At 46.5% G+C, this 20,325-nt stretch overlaps 1 protein-coding gene across 2 annotated transcripts in view; it reads left to right on the top strand.

Annotated features, from left to right (window-relative positions):
• The window catches only part of LOC139051621 (uncharacterized), a 214,268-nt gene that overhangs the window by 85,865 nt on the left and 108,078 nt on the right, over positions 1-20,325 (top strand). For both annotated transcript variants that reach the window (XM_070528561.1, XM_070528562.1), the window contains exon 8: positions 18,804-19,318. In XM_070528561.1, the coding sequence (XP_070384662.1) occupies positions 18,804-19,318 (515 nt within the window). The remainder of the gene's footprint in view (positions 1-18,803; positions 19,319-20,325) is intronic.

The following is a 20,325-nucleotide window of genomic DNA, read 5'->3' as shown; positions in this document are numbered from 1 at the left end:
CTCCCAGGGTTCTACTAGGAAATATAAGTATCCCAGAAAGTGGATGGGGAAATGGCGCCACGGTAGCTCAATTAGTAGAGCATCGCACGTGAAATGCGAACGTTGTGGGATGGTTCCTCACCTGCGGCAAGTTTTTTCATCCACTTTCATCTCCATTAATTTATCGTTTCTTTATTTCATTTATTAAGCACAAGTAATTTCCCCTATGTCGTCCTTGGTGTCAGTGTTTGTTGGCTTCTTATGCTGTGGCCCCTATCAATTCTACTTCTAGGGCTGCATTACTCACAGAGGCGGACTTTATTTACATGACAAATTGAAATGATTTGGCTAAGTAAAAAAGTTTTGCTAATTAACTTTTAGACTAATAACATTATGGCACATGTAGCAATTATTGTCACTGCTCACCTCGAAAGTCACACCCACTTGGAGCAAATTCTGAGGATGGCACCAGTTTCAAGACATGTATTCAAGTTAGCGACAAGACAAGTTAGCGACCAAACGCCTTGGTAATTTTTGAGGCTCAATGCATAAAAGCATTTTGCTAAGAAGAGGCAAGTGGAAGAGCAGTGCATTTTTACCTCTAGTTTGGCAACGCACTGGTGCTAGTTTCGAAAGATTCGTTCCAAGTAGATGTGCTTTGTGAAATCATTGGCTTCCATACGTATGCAGTAGGTAATCAACCATTAATGCAATTTTTCGGTCTATTCGATCTGCAACAAAGGTTCTGCTTTGCGCCCATGTATTTTATGGGTCCCAACTTCCATCATTTCCATCTCAAAATTGGCCTTTGCCGGGTGATTCGAACTTAATTGGTCAGCTTCGCCGCAATACAGTGGTGTTATGCGGTGAAGCATATCATGACTGGAAAGAGGCTGCTGTCACGGAACATGTACGCGTTCCTTAATTATACAGGTGCGCATGTGCCATCTCTATCCACAATAAGAGCACCTAGATGCCTAATATGCATACTGGCAGACATTCAAAGCTGTTTCTGACGTTCCTGTGGCGATATGAGCCCTTGTTTCGCCTGCCATGCGTGTCTCGTATATGAGACCGTTAACGGGGCCTAGTACGCGTTTCCTAATTTTAAGTGTGTGCATGCGCCGCGCACTGAAAAGCAGGGAAAAACTGTCTGTGTTTTGGGAAAGTCAGTGAAAAGGAAGGCGGTATGATCAAAAAGCTTGGAAAGTCTACAGGACAATTAAAGCCAACGATAGAGTGGGGGTCTAAAAATTTGAAAGCTTGCCAGCAAACTTATTAGGCGTCTCTGTGTTCGTACTGTGACTAGAGACTGTGCATGTACGTGTGTAAATTAAGAAGCATGTGCTATGTCCCGTAACAGTAACAGCTTCTCCCATTTAGTATGCTTCGACGCATATGTGTATTGTGGCAAAGCTATCTTTAAAGGCGAATACTGCCAAGTGAATCAACATGTTTTGGTGTTTTTTCTGCCTGTTGTTTGATTTGACTGTTGGATAATTTGACCGGTTTCACCTGTCCAGTCAGGATCGAAATAATAGAAGCTAACTGTATTGCGATATTTGCGCTAAAGTAATTACTTAAAATGTTGGTCAGTAAAATTTTGTCATTTGTCAATTACGCACTTTGTTTTCTAGTGTAAGTAATGTCCGCCTCTTGGAATAACGCAACACAATGAAACGCAATCTTGTGCAGAACACAGGACAGCGCTCATTCTGTGTTCTTTCACGCCACCTGTTGTTTTGGTTGCGCTGTTACCATTATGAATGCAGTGGGTAGATTTGTGCTATATGCCACAGGTGATATTTAAAAATTGTATTCACATGAAAGAAAACCTGGTATATAGTGACTTTAGCACAGGAAATAAATTTTTTTTCTTTAGCTCTTTCATGCGCAGAAGCTTAGTTTGTCATTGTAAACATTTGGTAAGAAAGTGCTGTTCTCACAATGAAAAGTTCATTTTCACTTTACGTTCAGACAAAGTGACGTGGTCACATGCACTAAGGGTCTAGCAGTCACTTTTGGTGGAGGCTAGCAAAACGGGACCTGTTTCCTAGCAGGCACAAGAGGACATTGGATGTCTTGCACATCCATGTTGTCCTGGAAGGTTGGGGTTTTGTACTGCAGACAATGCACCTCCTTAACCCTTTCAGATGCTATCTACACAATTGGTACACCAAGATAGTGCAGGAGCAAACCACTGATGAAAACAATCATGTTTAAAATGTGTCGCATATATCTTGAAACTCTTTTAAGATTGCAATTGTGCTTCAGTTTTGAACATGTGCAAAATGTTTTAGCAAGATGAGTGAGAAGGTAGACTGTTTGGTGTTTTTTACTTGGTGTCAGTAAGTTTTATGTAGCGGGTTCTGTTTTCATTGCTTTTCACAATGTCATGCACCAGGTATAATTTTCGAGTGGCTGCATAAGAACTTTTCAAGCTTTTTAAAACACGACCAGTTGATGTTCTCATATTTAATGTTGCTATAGTGAGGTTTTGTGCGGAGTCCACAATCTGTAAACTTGACCAAACTTGCTAAAGAATAACAATTCTTAATCTTTTCTGCAGCTTTACGCTTTCTATGATTCTGAAGCCAAAAAAAAAGAAATGTGGTGAAAGTATGTTTTCGAACAACAGGATAAAGTGGCATTTGAAAGGGTTAACAAGGAGCTTTTCAGCTGATGCTGTTGTGAGGTTGAGATATACATATTGTACTGTTTAAATGAGGCTTTGATTTTATTTACTTGGCCACCACGCAGAGGGAGCTCCTGGAAAGAGCACATCTCACTGATGTGATGTAGTTGGCGCATACAATTTGCACCACTGCGGAGTGTAGGCATTTTTCTCAGACCATCTGTCACAAGGACAGCTTCAAGAAAAGGCCACCACCTTTATTAACATGACAAACTGTAATAATGAAGTCTAGCACTTCATTACATGCACAATATGAACCTCCCATATATAAGATATGTTATCCCATGCTCTCAACCTAGTAAGGACAAAACTTAATTTTATTTTCAAGGAAGAGTTTTGGTTCAGTGTCTATTACATCATGGAGGTCATTGTGGTCGGGAAGAAATATTGCCACACGTGACATTGGAATCCGAAGGCACTGTGCTACCCCTCTTGAAGTAGTGCAAGCTTGAAAGGGCATGCCATTTCAAAGTCAACAGGCTATGCTGTTTATTATTTAGAAAGACCTTCGGGTAGTTCTGTGAGGCAAGCATTAATTGCTGTATGTGTGGTACAGCATGCAGGTTATGGTTGTTTTGTGAAGGAGAGCCAAGGTTTGTGTTCTTACACAACAACGAATTTGTTGGCGAAATATATAATGTTTTTCTGATTTTACTCTTTCTTAGCACTATGTGTAGTGATAAATAGGTCAGAAAATAAAAAATGCCAGCAATGTTTGGGATGAAGATAGCATGGCCTGTCATGTTCCAAGAGCTAATAACAACAACAAATAACTTTTGGAGGAAGAGGAACAAGATTTTCTTTCAGCTTGCGTGATGCTCCTAAGCAAGATGCAAAGCAATAACTTGTTAAGCACGAGGTTCCAGGATCAAATACCAGCCGCGGTGGCCACATTTCGATGGGGATAAATGCCAACCCGCCCCTGGCCCATAAATTGGGGGCATGTTAAAGGTACCCTGTTGGTAAATAAGGAGTCCCCCACTAGGGCGTGTTTCATAATCGAATCGTGGTTTCGGCACGTAAAACCCTAGAAATTCAATTGATTTCAAGGCAGAAATTTACTTAAAAACTAAGTGATGCGGTTTAAATTTTGAATCTGTCGGTTGGTCAGTTAATGATGACCTCATCGGGTTTTAGATATACTTGTAGCACCAGCTGGAGCTGTAAAGAATACACTCCATTAAAAGCAATGTTTGAAGTGTTGGGAATGGTGCTGATATATTTTGGCAATTTTCTGCAATGGAAATGTTATTGTTCATGGTCATAAAATATACCTGTAACTACATGGCGCATATATGGTACGTGACCAATTTGGCTCATAAAATCGCAACCAAGTGTTTCTTTCAAAAAGTCAGGTTTGTTTCGACATATCTGACCTAAACAAAAGCCTGTGTAAATATTTCACAAGCAAATAGACATTCGTGCAGTTAAGGGTTAACATCATCTTTGAACAACTTCTGAGATCCATTGTGGACCTCAAAAGGCCATAATGCCAGGCTTAGCTACTTGGTGGCTTAGATTATGGTAGAATCTCATTGATACGATTCTGCATATGTTTTTGGGAATAAGTTTTTTTTTGCTTTTCCCAGCCAGCATCTTATAGGCTCGAACAGTGTATTTTCATACGGTTATTGTGATTGCGTTTTCACCTGAAATTGGATAATATTGTCACAGTCGATAATGTGAGAAGAAGAGGACGCTGATTGTGGCCTTGGAGACGATGAAGAAGAGTTTAGTTTTGTTGCTGCTCTAGGCTTGTTGGCTCAGCCATTAAAAGCCATCTGTGAATAGACGTACGCTTCTTCCTTCCCGTAACATAATTGGTGGACGTGCTGGGTAATCGCTTGTGCAAAACGGAGCTCCGCAGTGGACATAACCTGGCCGCTATGTCATCCGAAGGAGAGAGTTGAACCACGACCCCGTCGTCGCCACCGATGGTCATCCTGTCCCAGCCTCGCGCCCCTGGCATGTTTTCCGGGATTGACAATGTTAACGTCGATGACTGGTTGTGGAATTACAAACAGGTAAGCGCACACAACAGGTGGGATAACATGCTTATGCTGGCTAATATAATATTCTACCTCAAGAAAACCGCACGGGTCTGGTTCGAAACACACGAAGAAGAGATTACAAGTTGGGACCAGTGCAAACAGAAGCTCAAGAGATTTGTTCGGCAAGCCCGTCGGCCGCCAATGTGCTGCGAAGGACCACCTTGGGACCCGTGCACAAACGTCCACTGAATCCTACATGGCGTATATCCAGGATGTCCTCGCTCTTTACCGCAAAGTGGATAACAATATGGCAGAGGCAGACAAGGTCAGCCACGTTTTAAAAGGCATCGCGGACGACATGGTTAACCTGCTTGTTTACAAGAACATAACAGCGGTCAATGAGATCATTAACGAATGTCGCCGCTTTTAAGACACGAAGAGTTGCCGCATAGTTCAACAGTTTGCCCAATACCGCAGCTTCATCGACGTGTGAAGACATTTGTCCACCGCGTGAGCCCACTCCCTGCGAGAACGTTGTATGTATCGTTTGGCGAGAAATCGAAGCAGCACCTCCTGCCGCGCCAGTGATGCAGTGCTTTGATGATTCCCGGCCGCTTGTGTCTGTTATCCAGTCGGTCATTCGCCGAGAACTTGCCAATGTGGGTCTTCCGTCCATCTGCTTCACCAGCCGTCCTGACTTTGCTATGTCTGCTGCGTCTGCCCCTGTTCACGGGAGCCAATATTGTCCACATCCGAGCTATTGCAACCCGGCTGAGTGGCACACACATGACGATAGGCCCATCTGCTTTTAGTGTGGACGTGTGGGCCACATCTCTCGCCGCTGTCGAAGTTCCTGGCCAGCCCACTCTCGACCAAGCTTTCCTGCCTATCGCCGATCCCCACTGAATTCTCGCCTGCCATCACTCTCCACTGAGGTTGAAGACGCACCTGACAACGCTCGAGCCACCGCGACTAGTTGCTCGCCATCACCACTTAGTTGCCGCTCCCGTTCGCCTTAGCTGTGTCGCTCTCCATCCCGAGCTTACCGTCGCTGCTCTCCGACAGGAAACTGGGGCAGCTCCTGGAGGTGACGCTGCTCTAGAACCCCGGCCTGAAATTCCTCTGCTGACCCTGCCTACTGATCGGAACCTTCTGGACGTGAACATGGATGGTTTGCCCGTTACAGCACTCATCGACACTGGAGCCCAAATTTCCATCATGAGTGCAGAGCTTGAACGCGCTTAAAGGAAGTACTTACTCCTGCTCCGACTTGACTGCTCTAGGTCGCCGACGGTGGAACTCTGGCTGTGCTTGGAATGTGTACTGCTCGTGTCAGTGTTGCCGGTCGCCACACGTCTTTTGTTTAGTGTGCTCGAACATTGCCCTCACAATGTGATCGTCGGACTCGACGTTTTGGCCGTCCATTCTGCTCTGATTGACTGTTCAGCCGGTGTTGTACAACTTGACCTACCCCTACCTGTTCCCATTGACCTTCCTGTTCAAGCTCCAACTCAGCTTTGGGTGCGGATCTTATTCGCCTGCCATCTCTAGCAGCAACCGGCATCCCTTTTTTAGCCTGCCCACCTGTACCTGACGGAGACTATGTCCTTACTCCCGCGACTTCGGTCCTGCTTTCTCACAATGTCTCCTTCCCAGACACCATTGTTTCTGTTGCGGACTATCAGACATGTCTTCCTATCCTAAATTTTGGACAGTGCCCACAAGTACTTTTTTGAGGCATGTCTCTTGCCACGTTTTCACCGTCGCACGAGTGCCACATTTCCGCTCTATCTGTTGCGCCGCCTTCGACCAATGCCCATTCTGCACCTTCTGCATCTGCCCCGACTGACGACTTTACAAAGATGATTGCACTGGACCTCTCAACCCAACAAGCCGCAGAGCTCCGTGGCCTCCTCGAGTCCTACTCTCAACATTTTTTACCTGAATAATCACCCTTTGTATCAAACTACGGTCGTGAAGCATCGTATAGATACTGGCCATGCAGCACCTGTTCACCGACGCCCATATTGGGTGTTGCCCTCTGAGCGACAAGTTATCCACGGTGGGATTGACAAGATACTTGCCAAAGGGATTATTGAAGAACACTTTCAGCCTGTGGGCTTCCCCTGGTGCTCTCGTCATAAAGAAGGATAACAGCTGGTGATTCTGCTTTGACTATTGTCATCTAAACACAATCACCAAGAAAGATGTGTATCCACTTCCCCGCATTGACGATGCTCTGGACTGTCTTCATGGTGCCACTTATTTTTTATCTATGGACCTTTGATCTGGATATTGGCAAATTGCCGTGGATGAAATGGACCGGAAAAAGACCGCATTTGTCACACCAGATGGCCTATATCAGTTCCGGGTAATGCCTCTTGGCTTGTGCAATGCCTCAGCGACCTTTGAACAGATGATGGACATGCTCTTGCGTGGTTTGAAATGGTTCATCTGTTTGTGCTACTTGGATGACGTCATCGTATTCTCTTCAACTTTTGCGACTCATCTTAAAAGACTTTCATCTGTTCTTTCTGTTTTTCGCACCTCTGGCTTGCAGCTCAAGTCGTCCAAGTGCCACTTCGCTCACTGCCAAATAACCATGCTCAGACATCTCGTCGATTCATCAGGCATTCGCCCTGACCCTGGTAAAGTTCACGCTGTGCAGAATTTCCCCGTACCAACTTGTGCCAAAGATGTTCGCAGCTTTATTGGCCTTTGCTCTTACTCCCACAGGTTTGTGGAAAATTTCGGCCAGGTTGCCCGTCCCCTGACTGACCTTCTGAAGAAAGATGTTCCTTTCTGTTGGGGCTCTGAACAAGTGTCTGCTTTCTCGCAGCTCATCATGCTGCTCACCACACCTCCTGTTCTTGCCCGTTTTGACGCCTCCGCTACGACAGAAATCCACACTGACGCCAGTGGCTACGGCATCGGCGCAGTTTTAGGTCAACGCCAATGAGGGCACAATCGCGTAATCGCCTATGCCAGCCGCCTCCCCTCTCCCGCTGAGCGCAATTACTCGATTACTGAGCGCGAGTGTCTCGCCCTCATTTGGGCGGTGGGCAAGTTCTGGCCCTACATATATGGTCGACCATTTACAGTTACAACTGATCACCACGCCCTTTGTTGGCTTTCCTCCCTCAAGGATCCCACAGGACGCCTCGGTTGCTGGGCCCTACGGCTGCAGGAATACACATACACTGTGGTCTACAAGTCCGGTCGTCTACATCAGGACGCCGACTGCCTATCTCGTCATCCCGTCGATGTACCAGACGGTTTAGTGGATGTCGTATTGATGTGCGTTCTTTCGCTCTCTGCCTTGCAAGACATTGGCGCTGAACAACGATGCGATGAATCGTTACGGCCCATTATCGAACGCCTGCTCTCTGATCCGTCTGACCCATCCCTTCACATGTTCGTGCTACAAAATGGCATCCTGTATCGCCGCAACATGCACTTCGACGGGCCCGAGCTCCTAACCGTCATTCCGTCTCATCTTCGACAAATTGTACTGCAACAACTGCACGATGTTCCCACCGCTGGACATTTTGGCGTCAGGCTGACCTATGACCGAATTTGGCGACGGTTTTTCTGGTCCCGTCTCAACCGCTCCATCCGGCACTATGTTGCCGCGTGCGAGTTGTGTCAACGCTGGAAAAGACCAGTTGTGCCTCCTGCTGGTCTGCTGCAGCCTTTGGATATTGGCGGCGAGGAGTTACGGAGTCGCCATCTATCGGAAGCGCCTCGCTGGCGTAGTATGAGGGATCACGTGGCGCGCTCCTCATAGGTTTTGCTGTCAGCGGTCATTGAAAACACCACGCGCGAGCTCTCCCGGACATTTTTCTAAGTACTTTCGAAACGAGAGAAGTTTCTTAGTGTCTAAATAATAATCTTGGGCAAACTGAAAGCACACAATCGTTTACAGACGCTATCTCCTTAACGAATACGTGCGCGCGGTTGCCGCGATATGGAGTCTCCCGAACCGGCTTCTTGCGTGAAAGGTAGGTAAACGCTGAGAGCAAACTGTGTGAAATATGTTGTTATAGTGTTTGTATAACTTAATGGAGCGTAATAGAACGAAGCCTCAATGCAGCGATCGCGCAGATTCGCAGCGACCGACTGCGCGTCTGCATGCTTGTCCGCGCACTGTTTCGATTTCTCCGCACGCGCGTTTTCTCACCGTGTCATGAGCTTTAGGCCGCAGAATATGAGCATTTGACAGTATACAAGCAACCATTGTTGCGTGGGCGCTATCAGAGCTGTTCAAAAATAATTTCATTGTAGCGACTTCGACGCCTACGGGGACTGTAATGTGCCGTCGCGACGATTCAATCTTTCTTTCTTCTAAATTCTTTGACCCTTCAATATTATTCCTCGAGTTGCGTCGCACTGTATGTTTATCGGTGTTCTCAGCGTGCAATTTCCCGCTGCTCCTTTTTTGTAATCCAGTGCATTACTCCATAACACAAACATGACCATATGTCATGCTTTTTTTAAATGTGCTTCTAACCGCTGCCTTTCCACTCCACTGAACTTGCCAGTATCTATAGCATCGACAAGTTCATAGACCAAACCGTCATGACATTAGTCGGGCAGCGGACTCGGGCCAGCATCTCAGTGCGCGTTTTCAGAACATCGCAAACCGGGCGCCGTAGCAGAAATCTTCCTCGCGTCTGTGCTTGCTGCATACCCTAGTTGTAGCTGATGACTGTTTGCCGGTTTTATGTTTCGCGAGCCAAGCTTCACGCAGCGTCTTGTCCTGCGGCTACATGTGAATAAGGCTGACACCGGCCTCCGTTACGTGCGTCCGGCCCTGCGGCACCGAGCAGTAGCAGACCATGTTGCGCGCCTTCAAAGGCAGCCACTACCTATTGTAGTGCTTTGAAGCGTTGTGAAGGAGACACTCGAAGCGGGAAAATTTCGCCACTAAATGAGGACCGCAGCGTACGAGGGAATTTAAACTAGTTTTCAGCTCGCTTCGGCGCGCCCGAAGCAGCCGACGCGGCCGCTATGTCCACGTGATCCCTCCTAGCACGTCACGCCGACGGTGGCGCCAGCTTTTCCAGTGGTGGAGCTCGAGGCCAATACTGACCAACTCTTTTTTCCCGTTGGTGTTGATCTTCTCGGACCATTCCCTATATCAAATGACGGAAATAGGTGGATTGCCGTCGCTACGGACTATAGAACTCGCTATGCCATTACTAGAGCCCTACCGACCAGCTGTGCTACAGACGCTGATTTCTTGCTTCACAACGTTATCTTACACCACGGTGCACCTCATCAGCTTCTCACTGATCGCGGAAGATACTTTCATGCCAAAGTCATAGACGACCTCCTTTGATCATGTGCTACTAAACTCAAACTTACTACGGCTTACCATCCTCAAACTAATGGTCTTACTGAACGCCTGAGCCGCACAATAACTGACATGCCAGCAATGTATGTTTCCTCCGATCATCATGACTGGGAGACCGCTCTACCATTTGTCACGTTCGTCTACAATTCCTCGTGCCACAACACAGCTGGCTATTCACCCTTCTATCTCCTCTTTGGCCGTGAGCCGACTTGGCCTTTTGAGACTCTCCTTTCGACTACACTCGACTCGCCGACAGAGTACACTCGGGATGTCATAGCCACAGCGACCCAAGCACACCAGATTGCCCGCATTCGTCTTTCTGCTTCACAGACACGCCAGAAGTGCTGTTATGACCAGCGCCATCATGACGTGGACTACGAACCAGGTGCTCTTGTGCTAGTTTGGTATCCAACTCTGCATGTTGGTCTTTTGGAGAAATTCCTCTCGCGATACTGTGGCCCTTACCGCATCCTTCGCCAGGTGACTCCTGTTACATATGAAGTGTCTCTGCTGGATGCCACAGTGCTTCACCTCTCTCTGACATCATCCACGTCAGTCGTCTCAAACCTTACCCTTCTCAGACCTATGAGCCCCACCAATAAGGTGCTTTTTCCGACTGGGGTGATGTCACAGTCGGTAATGTGGGAAGAAGAGGATGCTGATGGTGGTCTTGGAGAAGATGAAGAAGAGTTTAGTTGTGTCACTGCTCTACGCTTGTTGGCTCAGCCATTAAAAGCCATCTATGAATAGACGCACGCTTATTCCTTCCCATAACAATATGACTGCAGAAGTGGGCTTTTACTGGTTTTTCTAAAGCTCATAGCTTTATATTCTAGTGTACTAGCTTAAATAACATTCCAATGACCCAAGAAAAATTTGTTAAGTCCAAGTCACACTGTAGTAAAAACTCATGCGGTGCACTACTGGTGGTACTATAATGCTGTTATGGCAGTCCGGCCACACCAACTGGTGATGTGCCGCTGCTCAGTTGAGGGAAAAACAGCAACTTCTCTTTTTAACTTGCAGAATAATTTTTTGGGGACATTGAGAAGAAGAAAGTTCAGTGCAAGCTGACAAGCTATTTCAACATTGCTGAATAAAAGTGTGTTGGGTGTGGTTCACGTGGGGTTGAGTGATGCTGCTTCGCATAACATGTTATGCAGAGCATTATCACTTAACACCACATGAACCTGCGCCATTGAGTTTGTCACCAAGTACATCTATTTTCATACTTAGCGGAATCTCGCAGGTGCTCTTGGGTCAAAGGAATGACCCCCGCAGGGGCGTCTGCGTCAGCAGGCGTTTGGTGCGTTGCGACACCACGTACCCGAGCACACGAGGGTTGGACCCTCCCGCGTGTAGCCGTGCGCGGCTTAGCCGTGTCCGGGGAAAAGGGGATCCTGGGGGTTGAGCCAATGCCGGGTGTTTGGACCTTAACGGCCCCTCGGCGGCGGCAACACACCCCTTTGGCCTCGGCTTCACGTAGGCGGCACCCCCGGACTGACCCACCCGGGGGAAATCGGCAGTCGCCTTTTCCTGTCCTCCTCTCCAATCTTCGTCTTTCTCTCTCGCCTTTTTCAACTTTCCTGTCTTCTTCTCTCTTCCATTTACTTCCTGTCTCCACGGCGGCAAGGGTTAACCTTGTGTATGTGCCCTCCCTTGGGTATAATATATTAGGTTATAGTGGCAGTGTACGGCTGGCGCCTGTAGCCTTACCCGTTAAGTCCTGCAGCGTCCCCAAGTTGGGCTCCATGGTGGGTGGCCGCCATTGCTGCTGAAAACATTTCAAATTACTATGGGAACACCCGCATTTCCCCGCCTACTTGATCGTCACCCTCAGAAGAGGGGACGCACCGAAGACTTAAGCAATTGTTTCAACCGCACGAAAGAGACCTATCCAAAATACCACGTAGTACACAGTGAGAGCCCTGAAAAACAAGCTAGATTTATTTCTCCATTCACAGTAGCAAAATCTTTGACCGAAGCCTTAGGGGCAGGTTATAAGGTAACGAAAATGGCTAGCGGGGACCTTCTCCTTGAGATCCCTCAGAAACAACAGTACGAAAAGCTTGGCAGTCTTGTGACATTTGGTAACATACCAATATCTATTACACAACACCGAACAATGAACAGCTCACGGGGAGTCGTGTCAGAGGCAGACCTCCTAGACTTGACAGAAGCTGAACTCTTGGAAGGATGGAAAGAACAAAATGTCACTGAAGTAAAACGTATTATAATTAGACGAGACAACAAGGAAATCCCCACAAAGCATCTTATCCTAACATTTGCATCCAGCACACTGCCAGAAACTATCGAAACAGGATACATCAGATTAAATGTTCGACCATATATCCCCAACCCTAGAAGGTGTTTCAAATGTCAGAGGTTCGGCCATGGCTCGCAGAGCTGCCGTGGTCAAATAACTTGTGCAAAATGTGGAGTGCAGGGCCACCCCTCCGACAACTGCAGTGGCACACCTCACTGTGTGAACTGCAGTGGTGACCATCCCGCTTACTCACGCTCCTGTCCAAACTGGAAGAAAGAAAAAGATATAATCACCCTTAAAGTCAAGGAAAATATTTCGTTTAAGGAAGCCCGTAAAAGGTGCTCTCCTTTCCACAACACACCTTACGCTGATGCGGCGCGTCGGGGGGCGGCGTCGCAGCGGCCAATGCCAAGTGCCATGCCCGCGTGCAGCGAGCAGGCACCTTTGGCTTCTGCCCCTAGGGTGGAAGTAGGTAAGCCTACTCCATCCAGCCAGCAAACCGGCCAGGCTACCCTTGGGTTGCCGGCCCCACAAGAGTTATCGGCGGCAACCTGCGCTACACGCAGCGATGCCGCAGTACCGATAGTGGCCCCGAAGGTAGGCGCAGCCGAGGCTGCCTCGACCTCCCCGGCTCCTCCCAGCGCTGGCAACAGCCGGCGCAGCCAAATTCCACAGGGAGCCCCATCGACCTCCGGGCAGGTGGGCGCAGGGGTTTTGCCTTCCGAGGTGAGACTCTCCCGAAAAACTTCTCGCTCGCAAGAGCGCGTGTCCGGCGCCTCACAAGAGGCAATGGACACAACACCTACCCCCACGGCGCGCCAAGCGCCTAAGGAGCGGCGAGGTTCCCTCGAACGCTTCAAAAAAGGCAAAACCCCGGTTACAGGGCCTCGAAAGAGCTCTGTAATCTAATGCATCACTTCCGTTTCCGTACACACAGCACTAATTTACACTAAATATGGATACACAAATCATACAATGGAACGTCAGAGGTCTCCTTAGAAACCTTGACGATGTACAAGAACTCATCCACAAACACAATCCAAAAGTGCTGTGTTTACAGGAAACACACTTAAAACCAAAACACACAAATTTTCTTCGACAGCACGTCACTTATCGCAAAGATCGCGACGATGCTATCGCATCATCGGGCGGTGTCGCCATTGTAATTCAAAAAAGCATAGCCTGTCAACGTTTGCAGCTACAAACGGCCCTTGAGGCAGTGGCGGTTCGAGTTATTCTGCTAAACAAGCTTATCACTATTTGCTCACTTTATATACCCCCACATTATAAACTAAGCAAACATGAATTTCAGTCCCTTATTGATGAATTGCCAGAACCCTATGCTGTTCTTGGCGATTTCAATGCACATAACTACCTGTGGGGCGACCCTCGTATAGATGCACGAGGACGTCTTGTTGAACAGTTCCTTTTTTCTTCTGGTGCTTGTCTGTTGAATAAAAAAGAACACACATATTACTCTCTTACAAACAGAACCTATTCTTCCATAGATCTTAGCATAGTCTCGCCGTCTCTACTGCCTGAGCTCGAATGGGAAGTTAACGACAACCCTTACGGAAGCGACCACTTCCCTATACTGCTAAGATCTCCAAAAGAAAACGAATATCCACCGCACGCTCCTAGGTGGAAGATTGAGACAGCTGATTGGGAGAAATTTCAATCTCTTACTAGTATATCATGGGCTGAGCTGTCTTCGTTAGGAATTGATGCTGCAGTCGAGTTCTTTACAGCCTTCATAATAGATGCCGCATCAAAATGCATATCCGAAGCGAGTGGTCTTGCATTCAAACGACGTGTACCGTGGTGGAACAGCGAATGTAGGATCGCCCGTACGAATCAGAACAAGGCGTGGGGGTTGCTACGCGCTTCTCCCACTGCAGAGAATCTTATGAACTTTAAAAAAAACTAAATCCCAAGGCAGGCGAACCCGCCGACAGGCCAGAAGAGAAAGCTGGCACAAGTTCTTATCGAGTATCAACTCGTTTAGGGATGAGGCCAAAGCCTGGAACAGAGTTAATAGGATTAGAGGGCGGGAAACACATTCACTCCCCCTGGTAAACACACAGGGCGATACACTGCAAGACCAGGCAGACTCACTTGGGGAATATTTTGAGAGCGTTTCAAGTCAAACAAATTATACACAATCCTTCCTCAAATACAAACTAACAGAAGAACGTAAGCCATTAACAAGAAAAGGTCGAGAAAATGAGCCTTACAACCGTCCTTTTTGTATTGCCGAATTGAGAGCTGCCCTGAGCGCATGCAACAGCTCCGCACCAGGATCTGATAGAATCATGTATGAAATGCTCAAACACTTACACAATGACACGCAGGTTACACTACTCACACTTTTCAACACCATTTGGGATGCAGGGTACCTTCCAGCTGCATGGAAGGAAGCCATTGTGATCCCTGTTTTGAAACAAGGCAAGGACCCTTCCTCAGTGGCAAGTTACCGCCCGATAGCCCTCACAAGTTGCATTTGTAAGGTGTTCGAAAAAATGATAAATCGGCGACTCATCTTTTTCCTTGAACAGAGCAAACATCTTGATCCTTATCAGTGCGGCTTCCGAGAAGGACGCTCCACAACTGACCATCTTATACGTATAGAAGCAAATATCCGGGACGCATTTGTACACAAACAATTCTTCTTATCCATATTCCTCGATATGGAGAAGGCGTACGATACGACGTGGCGTTACGGAATCCTAAGAGACTTGTTAGAAATGGGTATCCATGGAAATATGCTTAACCTAATAGAAAGCTATCTGTCCAGTCGTACCTTCCGGGTAAAAGTCGGCAATGTACTATCACGACCTTTTATACAAGAAACGGGTGTACCCCAAGGAGGCGTGCTCAGCTGCACACTTTTCATCGTGAAGATGAACACGCTTCGCGCTTCATTACCACCCGCCATCTTTTACTCTGTCTACGTGGACGACATACAAATAGCTTTCAAATCTTGTAATCTCGCAGTCTGCGAGAGACAGGTACAGCATAGCCTGAACAAAGTCTCAGTGTGGGCAGACAAGAATGGATTTAAGATAAATCCTAACAAAAGCTCTTGCGTTCTTTTTACAAGAAAGAGAGGCCTGGTTCCGGATCCTTGCTTAGAACTTTGTGGACAACAAATACCCGTAAACAAAGAGCACAAGTTTCTAGGTGTTATACTAGACTACAGACTCACTTTCGTCCCCCACATTAAACATATTAAAGAAAAATGTCTGAAAACAATGAACCTAATGAAACTTCTATCCCATACATCGTGGGGTAGTGACAGGAAGTGCTTAATTAATCTCTATAAGAGCCTGATCCGTTCACGATTAGATTATGGTGCCGTGATCTACCATTCTGCAGCCCCAAGCGCGCTAAAGATGCTAGATCCGGTCCACCATCTAGGTATCCGTTTAGCCACAGGAGCTTTCAGAACGAGTCCCGTACAAAGTTTATATGCAGAATCGAATGAGTGGTCGCTTCATATCCAGAGAACGTACATCAGCCAAACATATTTACTGAAAGTCCACTCAAATCCTGAACATCCCTGTTTTAATACCGTTAATGACGTGACATATGCTACACTCTTTCGCAATCGTCCCTCCGTAAGACAGCCTTTCTCGCTGCGTGTGAGGGAGCTTAGTGAAGAAATGCATGTTCCACTCCTCGAGCTTCCCCTAATGCATCCAACCAAGCTGCTACCTCCTTGGGAGTGGCAGCTCATACAATGTGATATATCTTTCATGGAAGTCACAAAGCATGCTCCAGAGATTGAAATCCAAATGCATTTCCGCGAACTCCAGTACAAATTCTCCTGCATTGAGTTCTACACAGACGCATCGAAGTCACGCGAGGGGGTGTCATATGCAGCCGTCGGTCCATCCTTCTCGGAATCCAATTTACTGCATCCGGAAACTAGTATCTTCACGGCTGAGGCCTACGCAATATTGTCGACCGTGAAGCATATAAGGAAATCAAAACTCGAAAAATCAGTTATATATACGGACTCCCTTAGTGTTGTGAAGTCTTTGATGTCGTTCTGTAAGCACAAAAATCCTATAATAATTGAACTCTATTCCATCTTATGTAAAGCATATGTATCAAACCAGCATGTGATTATATGCTGGGTGCCTGGCCATAGGGGCATCCAGGGTAATGTTCTAGCGGACGAGATGGCCACATCAATTGCATCACACACTGTTAATTCTACCGCTGCGGTCCCTGTCACAGACCTGAAACCCTTCTTAAGAAGGAAACTGCGAAACTACTGGCAACGATTGTGGGACCTGGAAACAAATAATAAGTTGCATGTAATAAAGCCAAAATTAGGTTTCTGGCCTCCTGTAACAAAGTCACGCCGGACAGATGTCCTATTCTGTCGCCTAAGAATAGGACACACATTTGGCACGCACAACTTTTTACTCACTGGAAACGAGCCTCCAACCTGCGGTAGATGCGGGGAGAGGCTGACCGTCCTCCACGTCCTGCTGGAGTGTCGGGAAGCCGAATATGAAAGAAAGAAGCATTTTCCCCTAGCATACCGGCAACACATCCCCCTTCATCCTGTTATGTTACTCGGTGCAGAACCTCTCTTTGACACCAGCACTGTCCTAGCTTTTCTGAAAGATGTTGTATTACATGTAACTAGCCCATACGTTCGTAGCGCCTCCTCTCTATAGAGGATAGCGCTGTGATAGTTGTTTCGAATAGCACATGCCTCTCGTCCCTTGGGTTCAAGGGTTTTGACGAGGCAGTGGTGCCCTTGGAAAATTTTAGCATCTCACATATTTTGTACATTGCATCATTTTTCCCAATACATCTAGTGTTCATAGTATTCGTCATTAGTCATCGCCATAATTTTATAGCACGTAGATTTTACGCACTTTACAGCGACAATTTTTAGGCCACTTTACAGCCAAGTCACATCTCCATAATACATCGTCAACATCAACACTTGTCATGGCGCTCTTTGGTCAAACCTGGCCCTTGCGCCATTAAACACCACATATCATCATCATCATCAAAGGAATGACAACACAGTAGTGCAAACAATCAAAAGGGCATTTATTGCATCTTTTATCAGTGTAATGCCTGCTAGCTGAATTGCTACCATTAGAACATGCCAATGGACGCACAACACATTCAGGACGTCAGACTCCACGTGACTGAATAGCAAGCGAACATGTTCGCCCCCATGCTGGACACCAACACCTAATCGTTTGCATGTACGGTCGCACAAAAGGTGGTGGGTTCGAATGATCGTGTTCGTCCATTCCAATATTGTGCTTCTAAGCCTTTCGCAGGGCAATCCCGCGAACTGTGCGCGAGCGCGCGTAAGATCTATGCAGCTTGCAGACCCCAAGCCAAAGAGGAAAAGCCTACTCACTTTTTCGCCCGAGTAATCTCGTCATTAGGTGGCGTTAGCAGTGCTACACTCACGCCGTCTCTTGTAGTATGGTGCAACCACACCGACCGCCGCCAGTGCTTAGCTACACTGAGAAGCTGGATTACAGAAGATGTGAAAGCCATGCTAGGAAAATAACACCAGGGGGTGCTTGATAGTTGAGCATCCCCACAACTTTTTGTAGCTTGCTTCGGATAATCAGTTTCACATGATATATTTTATTTTCCGGTTCCCGTGAAGATCGTATCAGTGAGATTCTACTGTATTTTGGATTTATATACGAAGTATTCAAAAAGGTAAATGAAGTTGTTTGTCCAATTATTATTCAATTTATAACTTCAAATTTGAAAATCTTTACATTGCTAATTTTTTGGCAATACTGCAGCGTCATGAAATCAATTGGCAAAATGACCCTAAAGATTTCTAAAAGTTTATGTAGAGAATTGAGAACCCTCCCTGCAATGCACAGAAAGTACCGTCTTTGAGGTTGGGGAGTTGTAATGCGTACATAAATACATACATAATACATGTACATAATAATGCATACATGATACGATCCCACCCGCTGTGGTTGCTCAGTGGCTATGGTGTTGGGCTGCTGAGCACGAGGTCGCGGGATCGCATCCCGGCCATGGCGGCCGCATTTCGATGGGGGCGAAATGCGAAAATACCTGTGTACTTAGATTTAGGTGCACGTTGAAGATCCCCAGGTGGTAGAAATTTCCGGAGTCCTCCACTACGGCATGCCGCATAATCAGAAAGTGGTTTTGGCACGTTAAACCCCATAATTTAATTTTTTTTAATGATATGATCTAACATGGATCCAAATAGTCTGCGTGCTGTTTCACTACTATTGGCAACTGCATTATAATATCATGTTGTTCAATGCATTGCCCTTGTTGAACCTTGTATACTGACAGTTTATCTCGCAGCTTTTTGGTACTCTAAAATTTATTTGTTCACATTCTTTATTGAGATTCTGCCAGACCTCGTAGGATAATGAAATAACTTGCCTTTAGTTTTTTAGTTTTTAGGAAAGCTGCCAACACGATTGCAGAGCAATTTGTGGAAAGTAATACTATTTCTATGCTTTTTCACAGGGCAGTTTTTGCTACAGTCTTCATGGTCCAGTGAGCAAGTGGCATCTTTTAAGGCTGAAGCAGCTGGATCAGTCAAAACTGCTGGAGCTACCAGAACTAAAGCCACCCAAGCAACCAGCACAGCCTGGGCGACTGACTCAGCCCAAGTGACTGATACAGCCCAGGAGACAAGAAGGGCTCCACTAACCAGTACTCTCTGGGAAATGTATGGTATTGATGCATATAAAAATTCGGAAATGGCCGAATATGCAGAAACAGCTGAAAGCACCGATTCTGATGAACTGGATCAAATAATTATGGAAGCATTGACCTCTTCAAAGCCTACAATTGGACGGGTAACGAGCCCTCCACTTATTATGTCCAACAACCCATATCCCCAACCAGACAAACTGGAAGTGAACAAACACTATGTTGTGTATGTGTCGCAAATATATAATGCACACCACTTCTACGTCCAAGGAAAAGGCACGGATGCCTCTCTTCGTTTGGAAGTACTCATGAACAACCTGGAGTTGGTGAGTTTTAAATTTTTGTGCTTTTAACGGAGGAGGCTCCTAGCTTATTACACGGGGATGGAGAAATTGTTTTTCTTGGCAACCACTGCATTGATTCTGATGAAGCCTGTTGCACTCTAAAAGAAACAAAAATCTTGTGACTCTTAGAAGCAGATTTTCATTTAGACCATCCATATTTTAATAAAAATAGATGAAAATTGCAAAATAGGGAAAGAAAGTTGGTATCAAGTTCACAACTGTGTAAACGGCACCTAAAGTGGGCAAGATTGATGTGTTATATATGTACTTCTTTCGATAGTACAATTTGAGACGCATTCCTCTAGAGTGGTCAAGCAGCCAGCTACAGACTGCGCCAGCATCACCTTGCAATAGCTGCTGGGTTCAAGATATGTTTGATACGTGAGCCAAAAGCGTGCATGCGGCATGGCCTCTCGTGACCTTTTCTTGTGGCTTGTGCTGCGTTTCTTGTGCCTTCTTTGATAACTTCTTTGAGAAAAATGAGCCTATAAGCACTCTTTGCAGTGAACTGCCAAGTGGCCATCATACCCAATTTTCACATTGTTTTGGTAGCGCATGACTCGGTCACTGAAACGTTGTCCTGTCTCTCCTATGAAAACTTTAATTCTACAACTTAGCAAAATTTTGTATACTGAATGTGATACGCAGCTGGTGATTTTTGTGGCTGATGAAACATGTCAGCCATTTTTCATTGCACATTCTGGAGATGGGTTTGCACAAGGCTCACCCTACGAGCGACGGTCAGGAAAGGTCACGACGCTCCACCACTCTGCAATGCACAAAGGCGCTACAGCAGGGTTCGTCGACTTTCCGACACTGCTCAGAGAAGGCTCCAGAGTCAGATCGCCAACAAACGCGGGTTTATTCACCCAAGATACAGCACAGAGCTACAGTTACGCGCCTACGGGCAAAGGCACCGCAAGACCAATCAAGTACACGCTCAGGCTGCGCTAGGTTTAACCGGCAAGTGGTCCACGAAGCGCGACAAC

The sequence above is a fragment of the Dermacentor albipictus genome, unplaced genomic scaffold, assembly GCF_038994185.2.
Source record: "Dermacentor albipictus isolate Rhodes 1998 colony unplaced genomic scaffold, USDA_Dalb.pri_finalv2 scaffold_13, whole genome shotgun sequence".
Classification (NCBI taxonomy): Eukaryota; Metazoa; Arthropoda; class Arachnida; order Ixodida; family Ixodidae; genus Dermacentor; species Dermacentor albipictus.
Note: the sequence above shows the minus strand (reverse complement) of the source record. Positions and strands in the feature narration are given on the sequence as shown.